Source organism: Desmodus rotundus, chromosome 12 (assembly GCF_022682495.2).
Source record: "Desmodus rotundus isolate HL8 chromosome 12, HLdesRot8A.1, whole genome shotgun sequence".
In the NCBI taxonomy this organism is placed as follows: Eukaryota; Metazoa; Chordata; class Mammalia; order Chiroptera; family Phyllostomidae; genus Desmodus; species Desmodus rotundus.
Genome location: NC_071398.1, coordinates 1,609,608 through 1,625,692, shown reverse-complemented (window position 1 = coordinate 1,625,692; position 16,085 = coordinate 1,609,608). Strand labels below are relative to the sequence as shown.

The window sequence follows — 16,085 nt, the reverse complement described above, 5'->3', positions numbered from 1 at the left end:
GTCTGTTTTTGTTTATTTTTTCCTCTCGTTTTCTTTTTTTAGCTGCTTCTGTTTTCATAGACTGCTTAGTCATTTTTTATTCAGCGCCAGACATTGTGGTGGAAAGTTGGAGGGACCTTAGATGAGGGTACCGTCCTTCAAAGGGGGTGAGTGTTCTGGTAGCGGCCAGAGGCCCAGTGGGCCAGTGTGAGGGTGCAGGTGAGGGCCGGCTTTGGGTTTCGTGAGGGCTGGCCGTGGGAGTTTGGCTCTGATTCCTGGCGTGTCGCCCTGGCTCCTAAGGCGTGGTCAGGTTCCACAGGCGGTGCGACTTACCCGTGCATCGCAGGATGCCACGCGTGCAGCTCTCTCTCCTGCTCTTTGCTGTTGGATGACTTCCCGTGCTTGCAGGGTGCCTCACTGCTGACCTGGTTTCGGTGTCTTGTAGTAGAATTCCTCAAGCTTTGTTCTTTTTCAAGATTGCCTTTACTTTCCTTGGCCCTTTGCTCTTTCAGGGCTGTTTAGAATTAGCTTTTCCGTGCTCACAAAATAACCTGCTGGGGTTTTCTTGGAGCGCGTCAGATCCGGGATCGACTTGGGGAAGGTTGGCACGTTCACAACAGTAAGCTGTCCAGTCCATGAACCTGGTATGTCTTTCCAGTTCCTGAGTTTTTTCCATGAGTTCTTTTAGTGTTGGCTTTTTTAGTATGTACATCTTTCACGTGTTTCAGATTTATCCCTATTTATTTTTTATTGCATTTTATAATTTATTTGCTGTTTATTTTTGCTGGTATGTAGACATGTACTGGGTTGGCCAAAAAGTCCGTGTGTTTTTTTCCTGCAAAATAAAAGACATGTTTTTCATTTTCACCAATAACTTCATTGATCTGGATATTTTGAGCATGTCAGCTGTCTCCAGCACGGTGTAATGTTGATTGTTCTCAATTAATGTCTCAGTTTGATCGCTATCAACTTCAGCTGGTCTACCTGACCGGGGAGCATCGTCCGATGAGAAATCTCCAGCAGAAAACCTTGCAAACCACTTTTGACGCGTTTGATCAGTCACAGCACTTTCTCCATAAATTGCACAAATCTTTTTTTGCATTTGTTACTTTTTTTGAAATAATAAAGCATAAGGTGCTGAAAATGTTGCATCTTTTCTTCCATCTTCAATATTAAAGTTGCTACATAAAAATTCACTGAGTTTGATCTTTTTAAATGCACACTGGTAGGACAGCTGTCACAATGCAGTCTGACAAAGTCGTTTGGGGCTCAGCAGAGACAGCCGACGCCACTAGTGGAGCCATCTTAAGGAAAAAACCAAAGGACCTTTCTGGCCAACCCGATACTTTAGTTTTGCGCGATGCCCGTTGAGCTCCCGTGATTGTGGACGGCTTGTCTGTGTGTTCTGACAGCGTGTGAGTGACGTGTGGGCGTGTTGCCTGAGCTGTAGCCACGTGCCTGTGTTTTATTTCGTTGCCTTGTTGAGCAGTCGTGGGCCGTTAGTGTGATGCTGGGTGACGGTGCTGGTGGTAGCCCCTCGTCCTGTCCTGAGTACCTGGTGAGACGCTTCGGACGTGCCACTGTTACCGACGGGGTTTGCTGTAGGGTTTGGCCCTCTTCAGGAAAATAAGGAAATGTTCTTTTATTCCTAGTTTGCTAGTTGTATCATGAAAGGATGTTGAATTTTATCAAATGCTTTTTCTGTGTTTATTGAGATATTTATGTGGTGAATTAATTTGAGTTTTCAAAATACCAAAACACTGTTGCATTTCTGGAGAGAACCTTTTGCTTCTGTGTTCCCATTATCACACATGTATGTATATGGCCAGACTAACTTTACCTTAAAGTGAGCGCTGTTGGAGCCCAGGGGAAACTGGCTGATGTAGGGAAGACTGCCCGCCCCCGCCCCCCGCCCCTGATTGGTTCATTCCTATGTAAATGAGGGCTCCGGGTTCTGGCAGTTTGATCAGGCCGAATAAAGCGTCCTGATTGGTCAGAATGACGTCACCACTACCGGTCGGAGAGGGTGCGAATAGGGATACAGATGTGCGGCCCAGTGGGGAGCAGGTCTTCAGCCCTTCCTAGGGGTTACCAGTGTGGGACCTCAGTTTGAGGCTGGCCCAGGGGCCAGGGCGGGCCAGCGCGGGAGGCAGGCCCCTGCGAGTCCCCAGTGCAGCCGCCCTGTCTGTAGCTGGGCACTCCTGCACCAGCAGGTGGCTGGCCGCCCGGTCAGTGTCAGGAGGGAGACAGGTCTGTGATTGGCTCTCCCAGTGAGGGGCCCTGCTGGGTTCTGCGTTCAGGATCGCGCCGGCCTGGTGGAGCAGCTGGAGCAGCGTTCAGTTCTGTGTGGTTCCTGACGAGGTCTGTGCTCCAGGCGCTGTCCCTGACCTCAGTGTCTGGGTAGTTCACCAGTGGGGCTGTCTTGTCTGGTCTTTTTCCTGGCTGGGCGTTTCGAACTGTGGACTCAGTTTCTTCGTCAGCTACAGGACTGTTCTGAGTTTCTGTTTTTAGTTGTGTCAGTTTTGTAATGGGATTTTCAAGGACTGTTCGTTTTCATCTGTGTTAAAATTGGTTGACCTTGAGTTAGTCATCATTACCTCCCAATCTTCTTACCATCTGTAGGTTTGATAGTGATGTCCTTCCAGTGTCTGTTACTTCCGATCTCTGTGTTTTTTTCCCTTTGATTTGTCTTCCTAGGGTTTTCTCAATCTTACTGACTTAAAAAATATTTTATTTATTTATTTTTAGGGAGGGAGAAAGAGGAGGAAGGAAACATCAATGTGTGGTTGCCTTTCATGCACCCCCCACTGGGGACCTGGCCTACAACCCAGGCATGTGCTCTGACTGGGATTCGAACCAGCGACCCTTTGGTTCACAGGCTGGCGCGCAATCTACTGAGCCACACGAGCCAGGGCTTTTTGACATTTTTGAACAATAAATTAGTTATCGTTTTCTTTGTGAGTCGGCTTTCTCCTTCATCGATTTCTGCTTTTATCTTTTTCTTGCTTTTAGAAATTTCCTGTTGGCTTACTGTTTTTTCTGGCTTCTTGGCATGGGAGCTACTGCAGAAGAACAAGCCACCGGCTTCAGCACTCTGTAAGCCGTGGTTTGAGCGTCACCGCATCTCTGCCTCCATTGCCCGACGTGCCCACACTTGTTGTGTGTTTGTGATCAGTTACTTAAAGACGGTCTGACTTCCATCGCGATTCGTTCACTGGACCAAAAGTTAGCTTTCTAAATAAAGGTTACTTCGTTGGCACACATCGAGTAATTTTGATTTTCTGTTGTCATAGTGAATTCTATTCTGGTCTGAGAATGCGTTTTGCGAACTGATCTCGCCATATGGCCCCTTGCAGGCTTCAAGTCCCTGTGTCAGATATTAGAATGGTTACGTCAGCCAGTTTGTTTTTACACCTTTTCATGACACATCTTTTTCTATCTTTTATTTTTATTTTTCATTTTTTAAATTTTTCTGTCTTTTAGTTTTAACCTATTTGTGTTCAAAGTATGTGTCTTAGAAGCAGAATGTATTAGTTATCATTTTAAAGCTCTCCCGGACATCCTTTCCTTTTATCTGGGATATTTAGTCGATTTGTATATAACGGACTCACTGATACAGAATCAGCTTTCTACTTGAGTTTTTACTTTGTATTTTGAAAATTGTAATAAAATACGTGAAAAGGGAAAGTTACCATTTTAATCATCTTGAAGTGTGTATTTCAGTGGCACTAAGTACGATCACATTGTTGTGTGTTGTGTGACCTTCACCGCCACCCGTTCAAGAGCCTTTTTTATCTCGCAGAACTGAAGCTACCGCTGATCAGCACCTCATCCCCCCCCCCCACCTTCGCCAGGACTGCCGCTGTCCTTCCTGTTTCCTCCTCTGTGACTCTGGTTGCTCTAGGTGCCTTATGCAAGTGCGGCCACACCTATTCGTCCTTCGTGACTGGCCTAGTTCAGGTGGTGTCTCCAAGGTCATTCATGTCATAGAAAACACCAGAACTTGCTTCCTGTTAAAGGCTGGATGGCCTTCCACTGTGTGTATACACACACTGCGTTCATTACTCATTCACCACCGACAGGCAGGGGTTGTGTTCACCTTGTGACCGTTGTGAACGATGCCGCTGGGAACCTCGGCGGTCCACTGGGGGCGGGCCTCCCACTGCGGGGCGTCTACCCGGAGGTGGGATCACTGGGCTGCATGCAGTCGTGTGTCTGGTTTTTGTAGGACCTGCCAGTCTGCCGCCCCGAGAGCACCGTGTCGCCTCCCTGCCAGCAGCATACAGGGCTCAAGTCCTTCAGCGTCCTGTGTGCAGCAGACCTCGCACGAGGGGAGCCACACCCCGCAGCTCGGTCTGACCTGCTCTTGCGTTCTCTCTTCTCTGCGTTTCTGGGGCCTTGCTTTGCTTAGTCACACACACTTTGTTGTGTTTTTCTCCCCTCCGTTAACTTATTCCTGATACATTCATTTCACTGTGGCTCTGTAGCACTTTCTGTGTGGTTGTTTGTGTGGAAGACAGCACAGTAATTAACAAGTGATAGTAGCAAACTGTTTCGGATCCTCACAACTGTAACCCTGCTTTTGCCTCACCCCGTCTGCGTCAGCACTAAATACACTTACACTCGCTTCGTTTGCTGTTCTTCGTGCTTACTGGGGAGGTTCTCCTAGTTTGCAGCACGCAGTTGTGCACCCGCCCCAGTGCTGGCAGTGTTGCTCCGTGCATTTTAATTCTGTGTGGCTCCCCCCCACCCCCAAGATGTTATGTACTGATTTATAGAGAGAGGGGGAGGGAGGGAGAAAGAAAGGGAGAGAAACATCAATGTGTGGTTGCCTCTCGCACGCCCCCTACTGGGGACCCAGCCCACAACCCAGGCCTGTGCTGTGACTGGGAATCAAACTGACTACCCTTTGGTTTGCAGGCCGGCCCTCAACCCACTGAGCAACACCAGCCAGGGCTACTTCTGTGTGTTTTAAATGCTACAATATTTTCTTAATTGTTTTATGGGATCAACATCGATTTATCTTTACCTTTTTCTAAAACACCTGTATGGTGCCCTTTAGTTCTTTTTGCATTCATACTGCTCTGAATAGTCACTGTGGTTTTCCTTTCTCCCCCAGCCTTCTTGAGCTGTCACGGACACGCACCGCTGTCTGAGTCGAAGGCGGGCACCGGCCACGCGGCACACGGGTGCGTGCGGCCATGGCCACCCAGCGTCGGCCAGCACTTCTGCTGGGCCAGCGTCCCCTCCTTTGCGAAAATGGTTCCACCTTTACCTTCCTGCTGCCGAGTCTGTTTGCTCCATCGCAGTTTCAGATTTTCAGTTCCTTTTCTCAGCCCTTGAAGGTTTGCACGATGCTGTGTTGGAGTCAACCCTGCCTCTGACCGCGGCTGCCCCTCTGAAGGCGCCGTCTGCTCCCTGCCCCTCCCCCGCGGCTGCCCCCCAAGCTCCCTCCTCTGTGGCGTGCGTCCTGTGGCTGCGTGTGCCTGGCACGTTTGTTCGTGTTTCGTCTTCAGTGGGTTTTTTATCTTCACAGGCGTGCTGGACAGAGTCCACTACTTGTGTAGGAAGGGGCTGGGTCTGACGCTGAGCAGCAGCGTGCCGGCCAGTGTCACTGCCGGCCAGTGTCACTGCGCTGAGCCCGGCGCGCCCGGCGCCCCCTGCTGGGCTGCCATCCAGTGAAGAGCACAGAGGCTGACCTGAGTACCCTGAACTCGCTCCTCCTCTCCACAGAACGGGTTTCTAATGCGACAGCGTGGGGATTGCTGTCCCTGTGCCCCACAGCCCCCGCCGACCTGAACACTGATCGGGTGTCCCGTCAGCCCTTTGTAAGGGAGTGTGCTTGGTGTTCCCTGGGCGCTGAGTCACGGAAGGCGGGCGTTGGGTGGGTGTCGGTTGCGTCCCCCTGGCCCTCTTCCTCTATCAGTTATGAGTTAAGGGCAGGACCCTGTCACCTGTGCTCACAGAGGCAGTGTCGGGTCACGAAGCGTGCCGGGTGCCCGGCTGGCTGCTGGGCGGTGGGGGACCGACTCTCTCTGAGGGGGCGTGTCTTAAAGATGAGCTCAGAGTCTTCACTGCGCTCAGGGCTGTGCGGTCAGGTGAGGGCGTCTGTCAGTTACGCACTCCTGGCCGCAGGTGCGATTCTGCTGAAGAGTTTACTAGGTCACTTGCTGTAACTGTTGAAGCCTGCTAACGAATTCCTTCTGCAGGACTGAGTCAGTAAGATTTTCTTTTCTTCAGGAGTGATAGTTGTATGTTTTGGCAAGTTTCACTTAGAAAGCTAGAACTGGTCCTCTGTGGCTGTCTTACTTAAAAATGGAAGGCTTTGGTGAAGGACCAGAAAGCCACGAAGGGCTTCGTGGTGTTTTTCAGGAGTTGCTGTGCTGGAACCGGCCGCAGGGTCTTACAGTTGCCTTATTTAACTAAGAGTTAAAGAAATGAACCCGAGTTCGTTTTCAGAGCCCGCATGGTTATTTGGAACTATTTAACTTAACAGAAAAATAAGGTAGTTCTTTTTAACTAGGTAGACTCAAGTTTGAATCATAAGATTTTCATCCTTTTAAAATTCTCCTTCGTAGCTGAATTGTAGAGATTTAGTAAATTTTAAAAATCACTTGCTGCCAAGAGAAGAGAACCGCCGCCCCTCGCAGTGCACCCACAGCCGTGTGGCTCCGGTGTTTGCGGGAAGTCGCGGCCTCTGCCTCGCCTCGGAGGGCCGCTCCGTTTCTGCGCCCGCCCCTTCCCCCTCGCGGTGTTTCCGTGGTCTCAGCACACCTCCCCTGTGTCTGGGTCGCGCCCACCGCGGCTCTGGGCCGATGCGGCCTGTCACTGAGGCGGGCTGCGGGTCGGACGCTGTTTTGGCCGTGAGCGTTTGCCTTGTAAATTAGGGAGCAGGTTTTGGTTGTTGTTTGCCCTTGAAATCTCTTCCTGGGAAACTCTTAGGAGAGACAAGGGGCTGGGGTGGGGCCAGCTGGGGGGGTAGTCACAGCCAAGGAGGGGGCAGGCGGGCTGGGGGGCCGGTGATGGCAGGGACCCAGGGACTCTTCCCAGGGCCTCGATTCTTAACCACGAAACGCGTGTGCGCCAGATTTACATATTTACTAATTAAAAAGGCTTCCCGGAAACATTAAGTAGACTATCTTCTGTAACCTTTAACACTGTCACTAATGGATATTGCATAGAAAATTTCATCGAAGGTCCTTTAAATAATGCACCTGATTAGGAACATGTAACTAGTTAATATGCAGCTGCGGCGGGATGATCGGGCAGAGGTTAATGAACACTGCTCCGGCGCGCGGGCCCCCGCCTGCAGTCTGGCCGACTCCGTGCAGCAGCGCGGCGCGGGGGGCTGCAGAGCCTCCTCCCCGCGTCGGGGTCTCCTCTGGCGGCGGGGCTCTGCACGGGAGCTTTCCAAAGAGGATCGCATCACACCAGTCTCTTTCAGTCTGCATTTCATTCTGCTGTGTGTTCTATGCTTATGGTCAAATCCGAAACAGCCACGTGGCTTGGTGCGGTGTGAGGCTGCTCGCCCAGACACAGCGCTGTGCTCGGTCTCCCTGCTCTGTCTCTCCTCGGTGCCCAGTGCTGCCCTGTGCGGGGCTCGCTGGGAGGTCTTCCTCCCTCCGGAAGCGCCCCTTAGGGTGTAGCGCCCCTTAGGGTGTAGTACGGCGGGTGTTGGTCACAGCACGTAGTTGGGTCCAGGACGGCTGCCGTGCTATTTAAGGTGTCTCAGAGGAGGGCATTCGCTCCAGGAATTAAACGCTGTACTGAGAAATCTGGTGACGGCCCCACCCCACTGTGCGGTTTCTGGGGAGCACGAGTGTGCTCGCGGTGCGCTGGCTCGGAGTCCAGTATGGGGCCTGTGCGGTGTCCTTCCCACCAGGCGGCCTTCACTGCTCAGCCCCTCTGTCTGCACAGTGGCTCTCTGCGGTGTTGGAGGCGGCTGTGCGGGGCTTTCCTCAGTGGGCCGCTTAGAAACCCCCAATTGACAAGCGCTGCTTTTAAACTGCCGTTCGTTTCCCCTCATCAGTTAGTGTTCTTCCGTGTTTTCTGAGCATTTTTAGAATCTACTGAAACATCTCTAAGGGAAACAAATAACTTTTACATTTAATTTTATTGTTGTAGTATTATAAACATAGCTTCAGCTGGCTAGGAAGTGCTTAAAATTTTATCATAATTCACCAGGGGAACAAATGGGCTGTTCGGAGCATCTCTTTATCCCAAGTATTTCTTTTTGAAAATGTAGTAGAAAAATATCACCGAACTCATTTTTAATGCGTCAGAATAAAAATTACAGGTGAAAACGTTTGGAGATATACTGACAATATAAAGTATTTTCACTGCTGTCATTTCTTTTTTTACTGATGAAACATGGATGTTACATTGGCTGTTTTGTTATTTGTAACATTGGTGCATTCTACAAAATATGTAATGTTGGAAACAGGCCTGTAGATTGTACAAAATACTAGTTATCTTATATCGTGTGTCATCTAATGGTTCTGAAGTGGATTCTGTACCAAGTAGGAGTCGGAAAGCTGTCATTTGTTCTGCAGTTATCAGCCCGCATTCAAGGGTGGTGATAGAGTGTGCTGCTTAAACCTGACTCGCACACCGCCGTGCACTTGGCAGATAAAAATGGGGCCGGGAGGCTGTGAGACCCGCGAGGCCGCCGGTCTGGCTTCCTGACGCTCCGACGTGGCGGTTTGTGCGAGCTTCTCACGACTAGTTGTCTGTTTCCATGACAGGTGGTCAGGAGCTGCCGAGAGCGAGTCCAGCATTGGTGAGTGAAGAACGGCTTCGCCTCTCTTCTGCGTCGCCCACGGGCTGCTCCTTTGTATTTTAATGAAGCGTGCGCTATTTTTTTGGTAACCCGTAACTGAGTTCTTGTAGTACTCTCCATTTCGAATGCTTCTGCCCCTAATTCCTGTTGCCTTTCACCATTTTCTGACTTACGTACTCCATGGTTTCCTGAAGCTGTATCGCTGTCTGTGTTTATTCTAATTGCCTCCCTTCTTTTTTTTTTTTAAGTAAGAATAATTCGATTATGAAATGGGGACAGACGTTTTTGAACTAATCATAGCTCTGTTTGGGAGTATTACTTGTATTTAAACTAGAATAATAATTGGAATCAGTTGTTTTAAAATAAGGGTGGAAACATGCACATTTTCCTCAAGTTTTGAAAACCTGATTAATCGCCCGCGTCTCCCGCTTGCTATGTGGACCGCGCTTGTTTCCAGTGCGGGGAGGAAGCAAGCGGGCCTCTCATCCGCAGTCTCTAGGATGCTCTCCGTAAATAACGCACCCTGCTCTGTCCTCTGGGGAGACGCTCAGCTTAGCGGTGACTAAAATCTTGCCGGGGGGCTGTCCTGAGGTCTAGCTGCTGACCTCACAGCCAGGAGGTCACTGGACGCCCAGGCTGTGCTTGCAGAGGCTTCCCGGGCACCCCGCCGATCGTCAGCTGGCGGGGCCCTGCTCACGGCCCTGCGGCGCTGCGATTCAACCTCTGCTTCGACCCCAGCCAGCGGATGATATTTTAAATTTACTTTGAGAGGCTTTGTCTCCGTGCCTGAGCGGCCTCCGCGGGAGTAACTTGTAGCTAGTGCACATCAAGTGCTTCCCGGTCCCAGCGCCTGTGGGCCGCAGGCAGGGGGAGGGCGACCGGCGCAGGCTGCACTCAGCACCGGGAGCCTCTGCCGCTCACCCTGTGCGCTCTGCCAGCACCGCACGGGACTCCCCGGAGTTTCCAGTGCAGTCCCAGGGCGTTGCGTCTGCGGCGGGGTCGGCCTGGCAGCATTCTGTAGGGGACCGTTGGCTTTCATCAGACACTGGCCCAGGTTAAACCCGGTCCTCTGCCAAAGAATTAATTCCGCCCCCCTCTCCCCCAGCTAATTTAGTCAAAGTGAACCATTTTACAAATGATTCTTAGAGAAAGTTTTATTAATGTTGGCTTTTCTCTCTGTTAGTTTTGGTAAGGAATTCAAGAAATTAGCAAAAGGTTGGATTCAGTGAGAACAGATACTAGTTTACACCAACGTGTGAATAAGAACTTGCTTCTGGCTTATTGGTGAAATTCTTTCCCCATTAGATGGGGGGGCCTGTGTTCTCCTCACCGCCCACACCTCCGTCCGCGCTGGCACGCACAGGGCACAGGACCGGTGCGGTCTGAGTAGGGGCAGGCCGCCGTGCAGCTCTCCCCCGCAGGGCGTGGCGGCTCCCAGATGCTGCGGGCAGCCCCCACTCCGCCCTGTCTCCGGCCCAGTGTTCCAACGCACTCCACACTAGAGAAGCTCAGCATGCTTACCTCCACACGTCTGTGCATCAAGCAACCAAAACAGTGTTTTCCAGTGAAAATTCGCTTTCTCCTCAGAATCATTTCTAACGTGGCTCAGGAAACGGACTTTCCTGTCTGCTTTCTAATGAGGATCTGACAGTGCCCAGGGAGGCCACGGCCTGACCGGATGAGAGGCCTGGAGCCAGAGTGTCCGGGAGCGCTGTGGAGCCCCTGGTGCCGTCACCCCCTGATGCCGTAAAGGGTGGCTGAGGTCCTCCCGCCGGCCGGCTTCTCCCTTACTGCCCTGATGCCGCTGGGTGGGATGGGGAGGCCCGCTCTTCAGGGCGCCTCCCACACTGCCGCGCTCATTCTCCCAGGACCCTCACGCCCAGCTCCTGCAGCTGCGCGCCGCCCCTTCTTGGTGGGTGACACCCATGTCAGGAAGGCAGAGCCCAGTATGGGACGTTCAGAAACGCATGTGACGCCTGCTGACATCCACAGGTGTCGGTGCCCTGCTGAAGGGCCCTTCCGCCTAAGGCACAAGTAGTGGACATGCCCTGCTAACCCTTCTCCTGAAGGCCTTCCTCCCCTCCGCCTCCCTTCCTCTCCTCCGCCTCCCTTCTGTCTCGTAAGGGGAGATGTTGAATTGGTGGGTTTTTGTTATTTTAAAAAATTGACAGGATTCTTCTGCTTTAAAAAATTGAGCTGCCTTGGCTTTGCCTGGAGCCAGCCCTGATCTCCAGAGAGGGCTGACGCGGGCCTCTCGGCCTGGGCCACTCCCCCAGTGGGTGTGAGACTTGCGAAGGCTCGGGGCACAGGGCCACCTCTGCTCCTACAGGCGGGGCCGCACCTTTGGGCTGTTTGAAATTAATTGATTAGGCAGCTGTGTTTTGGTGTGACAAGAGTCAGGTCCCGAGCCAAATCCAAGTGCCTTTTGTATGATTTCCACCCAATTCCTCCTAGCCCCTGGGGGAGTCTGGCACCTTGACCACGTTGGGAGGAACCACGAAGGGTTGGTGAGGCCACCTTTCAGCCTCCAGGGTTCCGAGGACTGGCGCGTGGGACCCGACTCCGTGTTGGTTTCCACACTGCAGCTGCTCTGGGTCGCCCGGCAGCCGTCGTCGGGCTCCCTGCCGCCCTCTCTGCCTCCCCAGGTTCCCGCTTTCTGGAGCTCAGGTGACCTCCTGCCTCAGGACGCGGGGTCCTGGGGACGAGAGGGCGCGCCTAGAGGGCAGAGGCCCTGCGTGACCTCACTCTCTGAACTTTGTCCAGAGAGGGCTTGTACGTGGCAACAGCCTGTAATCTTCAGATCGCTCAAACCCGGGTCTCCGCTGTCGTGCATGATGACACGTAGCCCACTCGGGGAACCGCTTTGTGTGCTCAGCGAGCTTCGGTGTCTCTCGTTGACAGGAGGAAGGTGGATAGTGACTACAGAGCCCTGCAGGAGAGACTCCGCACCCTGCCCGATAAGCTGTCTTACAGTGTCATGGTACGTCCTCCGCGTGTCTGTGCGGGTGGGCGTTGGCTGCGGAAGGTGGGCGGGGGGCCGGCGCCAGAGGCAGCCCCCCTGGCAGGGCAGGCTGGTTGGTCTGACTTCTGAGTAACACACCGACTGTGGGAATAGCTGGTGTTACCTCTTCACTTTTTCCCAGACCAGTGCTGAACTGACACCCTTCGGCAGCTCGCGTGGCATGAGCGCCAGCGAGGAATCTGTCCCCTTGGTGTGCAGGGCCCCGTGTCAGAGGGCTGTGGCTGTGGCAGAAACGTGGCACTCAGCTGCTGCCACCTGGTGGCTGGAGCAGGAATGCGCCACGGCGTGGGGTCTGCCGGTGCAACCCGAGAACACGGGTTTTGTGTGCAAGGGCCCCGCTGAGCTTTGTTCGAATAACCTTCCTGTCGGCACAGGTGTCCGATCACGAGCCCTGGAGTGGGCTCTTCCGTGGCAGGAATGTCCTTTCTCACGGAGACCTTGTCCTGCGCGACACCAGCCCACGCACTTGGCAGTGTGGTGGTGTCCGTTGCACTGGCCCAGAAGTTGCGTAGTTTGTAGACTCATTACAGCTGTGTATCTATTCGTTCCTGCGCTGCAAAAAGATGGCTGTTTTACTGGAGATTTTCGGTTCTTTAAAAAAATCAAAGGTACTTATTCACTCGGTGTTTCCTTACACGCTTGCTTTCAGTTAGGTTCAGGAATGGACTGAGAGCGTAAGCGTTGGGAGGCGGCGCTCACTGCCCCGGCAGCTGCCCGTGAACGTGCCGGTGTATTCCCCTGGCGTTGGCTCGCTAACCTGAAGTAGTTTCTGGAGCTTCTCCTAGAGAAACTTCAGCATCGAGTCCAACTTCTCCGACGCTGACATTTTATTTTTCTTAGTGTAAAGATAAAAAAGACCTCAATGAGAGCTTTTGATGCTGAGTGTTCCATAAAGAATGTATTTTTTAGTGTTCTTCCTTTTCTTAATAGGTACCGTTTGGCCCCTTTGCCTTCATGCCAGGAAAACTTGTCCACACTAACGAAGTCACCGTCCTGCTCGGGGACAATTGGTTCGCAAAGTGTTCAGCGAAGCAGGCCGTGGGCTTGGCCGAGCACCGGAAAGCACGTGCGTACCTGCCCTGAGGGGTGTCTCCAGACAGGTCTGGGTCGCCAGGCTCCCAGGGGCCTGCGGGACTGGAAGCCCCTCCCCCACCCGGCGGCCCAGGCTGTCTTGACTGAGTTGCCGTGGGCAGTCCCAAAGAGCCGGGGCAGGCCCGCGTCCGCTGGGGGCTGCACCCACCTTCGTGTGTCTCTCATGTGACCACGTGTGAGTGTCAGCCCAGGCGGCTCTGTGGGAAGAAGTGGGGAAGCTGTAGGAACGAGTCACCTGGGGCTTGTGACCAGTGTGCTGGAGGTGCCTGCGCTGGCGCAGGTGTGCGCAGCAGGGGCGGGTTCGCTACCTCACTAACCCGAGAGACCCCTCGAATAGGTGTTTGGTCTGGGGGACGCTTCTGCTTTGCGGAGGGGGAGGCCGAGTGTGGAGAGGCGCTGCCTGGGGTGCCCCCTGGTGCTGGGCAAGTGGTTTGCGGGCTCATGTGCTGGAGCTAGTGCTTGAGGTTCGTTGGCCTGTGACACGGTGTGTCAGGGTGCACACACCCACATGCACACGCCCACACGCACACGTTTGTAGTGGTTGGGGGGTTGGGTTGGGGCCTCGCTCAGTTGCATTTAAGAGTTAGGTTTGTTAGTCTGCGTTCTTACTTCTGTACTGGCGTACTTAGGCTGGGAGTGCTACGTAGTATCGCCCCCACCCGCTCTGTAACCTTCTGGTTCAATGCGCATCTGAGGATAAACTTTTGAGGACCCTTCTACACGAATGAGGTCAGATTGATAGAAAACAGCTGAGATTTCTAAAGCTGAAATTATCTCTTACACACGAGTGGGCACTAGTTAGAGAGCTCATTCGCTCAGTGAGATTCTGGGATCTATATTTGGAGATTCTAATTGCAGATCAACCCCTATAAGTTTATAATGGATGCATATTTTGATCTTTTGTGACACTAATCAGAATCTTATTGTCAGGTCTGTATGTGATTCCTGGCTGTGGTGATTCTTTTGGCATTGCTGCCTCCAAGTCAGCCGGGTGCGTGCGTTAGAGGGGAGAGGGTGGGCATAGTTCTCTCCTGAAGGCCTTTTCTAATGGGGGTCTTCGTCCATGGGGGTGGCGGCTCTGCTGCTAGGGAGTCAGGTTACAGTCTGTTCCAGGGTTTTTATTTTGATCTTTGTGTGGATGTGTCAGCAAAGAAACCTTTGGACTCAGGTACGACTTAATATGTTAGTGGGAGAGTACTTTTAACAGGCTAGAGCTCTAGGGTGCAGGAGGAGTTTTGGGTGAGTCACTTTCCAGTGTTAAATATGGTTTTGTGAATGACCACACGTGATGACTTTGGCATCAGTATTTATCTAAGACGGTTTTCAGAGTATATACATATAAATTATATTTGAGAACCTGTTATGATAAATTAATTGTAAAATGTTTTACTCACCCAGTTTTATAATAATTTACAGTAACTGAAGATAATGTTAAGGCGTATTGTAGTACTTGACATTTGCTAGCAAAAGATACTTTATTTTTCTTAAGGCAGAAGAAATATAACAAGTTAAACATACTTCCTCCCTGTTGACAGGCATTGGGGAGGGTGGAAGGAGGTCAGTGCATGTTTAAAAAGTAGTCGAAACGGGCCAGACGGGTTCAAGGCAGAAACACCGCGCTCAGTGGCACAGAAGGCCTCAGAGGAGGTGGCTCTGAGGAGGACGGTCTCTGAGAGTGTCCTGCCTCTGTGCTCACAGCTGCCCCTTTGCCACCTAACGTGAACACGACCAGTTTTTTACATTTGCTTAATTTTTAAGATGATGAGTGTGGAGCTGACTTACCTGGTGCACCGTTCTGTGAGTAGGTAGAAGAAGCTCGTCAAGATGTGTTTAACCGGCGCCCCCGCCAGCATCCAGGACGGGATGCAGGCTCATACCGCAGCCCCGCCTCCCGGTCCCCTTTGTGGTGCGCCCCACCTTCACCCGCAGGCCGAGCCTCGCCTGGGCCGCCTGCGCTGCGCTGCGCTCTCCTTGCCTCTGCCGTTCAGAGTTGGCTTCTGTGTGTGCGTGGGGGGGCCTCCTTGGTTTCATTCTGCTTGGAGTTAGCAGAGCCTTTTGGATTTATAGATTCAAGTCTTTCGTTAAATCTGGGCATTTATTCGCCATTATTTTTTCTAATAATCTTTTGCCGTTTACTTTTTTTTTTCTTTCTGAGATTCACTTAATGTATTATTTTTGGTCCTCTTGATAGTACCCCACAAGTCCCTTGGGTTCATTTCACTTTTCTTCTTTATTTTCTTGCTGCTCCTTAGACTCGATAAGTTCGGAGTTCGGTCTGCAGGTTCGCCGATGGGGGTTGTTGCTGGAATATGCTGTGTAGCTCATCGCGTGGATTTCTCGAGTCAGTTATTCATTATTTTAGTTCCCCAATTTCTGGTGGCTCCTTTTTACAATTTTCCTTTGCCAGTGTTCTTCCTTTGCTCGTACGTTGTTTCTCTCCCTTCCTGTGGCTCTGTGTCCCCTTCAGCTCCGTGTGCACCGAGGACAGCCGATCCGAGTCTTTGTCGGCACGTCCGACGCCCGCGTTTCCGTAGGCACGGTGTCTGGAGATTTATTATTTTGACTGGGCCTTGTTTTTCTGTTTATTGTTCACATTTTGATTTCTTTGATGAAAATGGGACATCTGGAAAAACAGCCGCCTTCCCCAGTCTTTGCAGACTGGTCGGGAGGGACCTCACTAATGAACTGGACTGCCTGGGGCCTTCGCATCAGCCTGGAGTGGACGTTCTTGTCCTGTGTTTTCTGAACCTGCAACTCTTCCCTGGGCCAGGGTGTGGGTTTTTTAGTTTCCATACACGTAGCTGATTTTGAATGTCTTTTTGTTTTTAATCCTCACCTGAGGACATTTTTTCATTGCTTTTAGACAGAGAGAGGAGAGGAGAGAGGAAGGGAGAGGGAGAGAAGTGTAGGTGTGAGAGAGAAACATCAATTGGTTGCTTCCGTATACCCAGACTGGGGGTCCTCTGCGCCCTGACCAGGAATCGAACCACAGCCTTTTGGTTACGGGACGATGCTCTGACCAGCGGAGCCACATTGGCCAGGGCTGACTTTAGACGTTTTAATTTCTCAGACGCTCACCTTAGTTTCTCTCTGCGGCCTCAGACTGTGTGTCGCGTGGCTGCCCCCAGTCTCTTGGCCCCAGTGTCTGGGGTCTTTTGCGGTCAGAGCCTGTGCTGCAAAGGGCTCAGGCGAGTCAGCTGCCCCCAGTTGCCC

At 52.0% G+C, this 16,085-nt stretch overlaps 1 protein-coding gene across 1 annotated transcript in view; it reads left to right on the top strand.

Moving 5' to 3' along the window:
• The window catches only part of URI1 (URI1 prefoldin like chaperone), a 39,200-nt gene that overhangs the window by 6,973 nt on the left and 16,142 nt on the right, over positions 1 to 16,085 (top strand). The window contains exons 2-4 of the mRNA XM_053915100.1: positions 8,724 to 8,758; positions 11,660 to 11,738; positions 12,711 to 12,846. Of these exons, the coding sequence (XP_053771075.1) occupies positions 8,724 to 8,758; positions 11,660 to 11,738; positions 12,711 to 12,846 (250 nt within the window). The remainder of the gene's footprint in view (positions 1 to 8,723; positions 8,759 to 11,659; positions 11,739 to 12,710; positions 12,847 to 16,085) is intronic.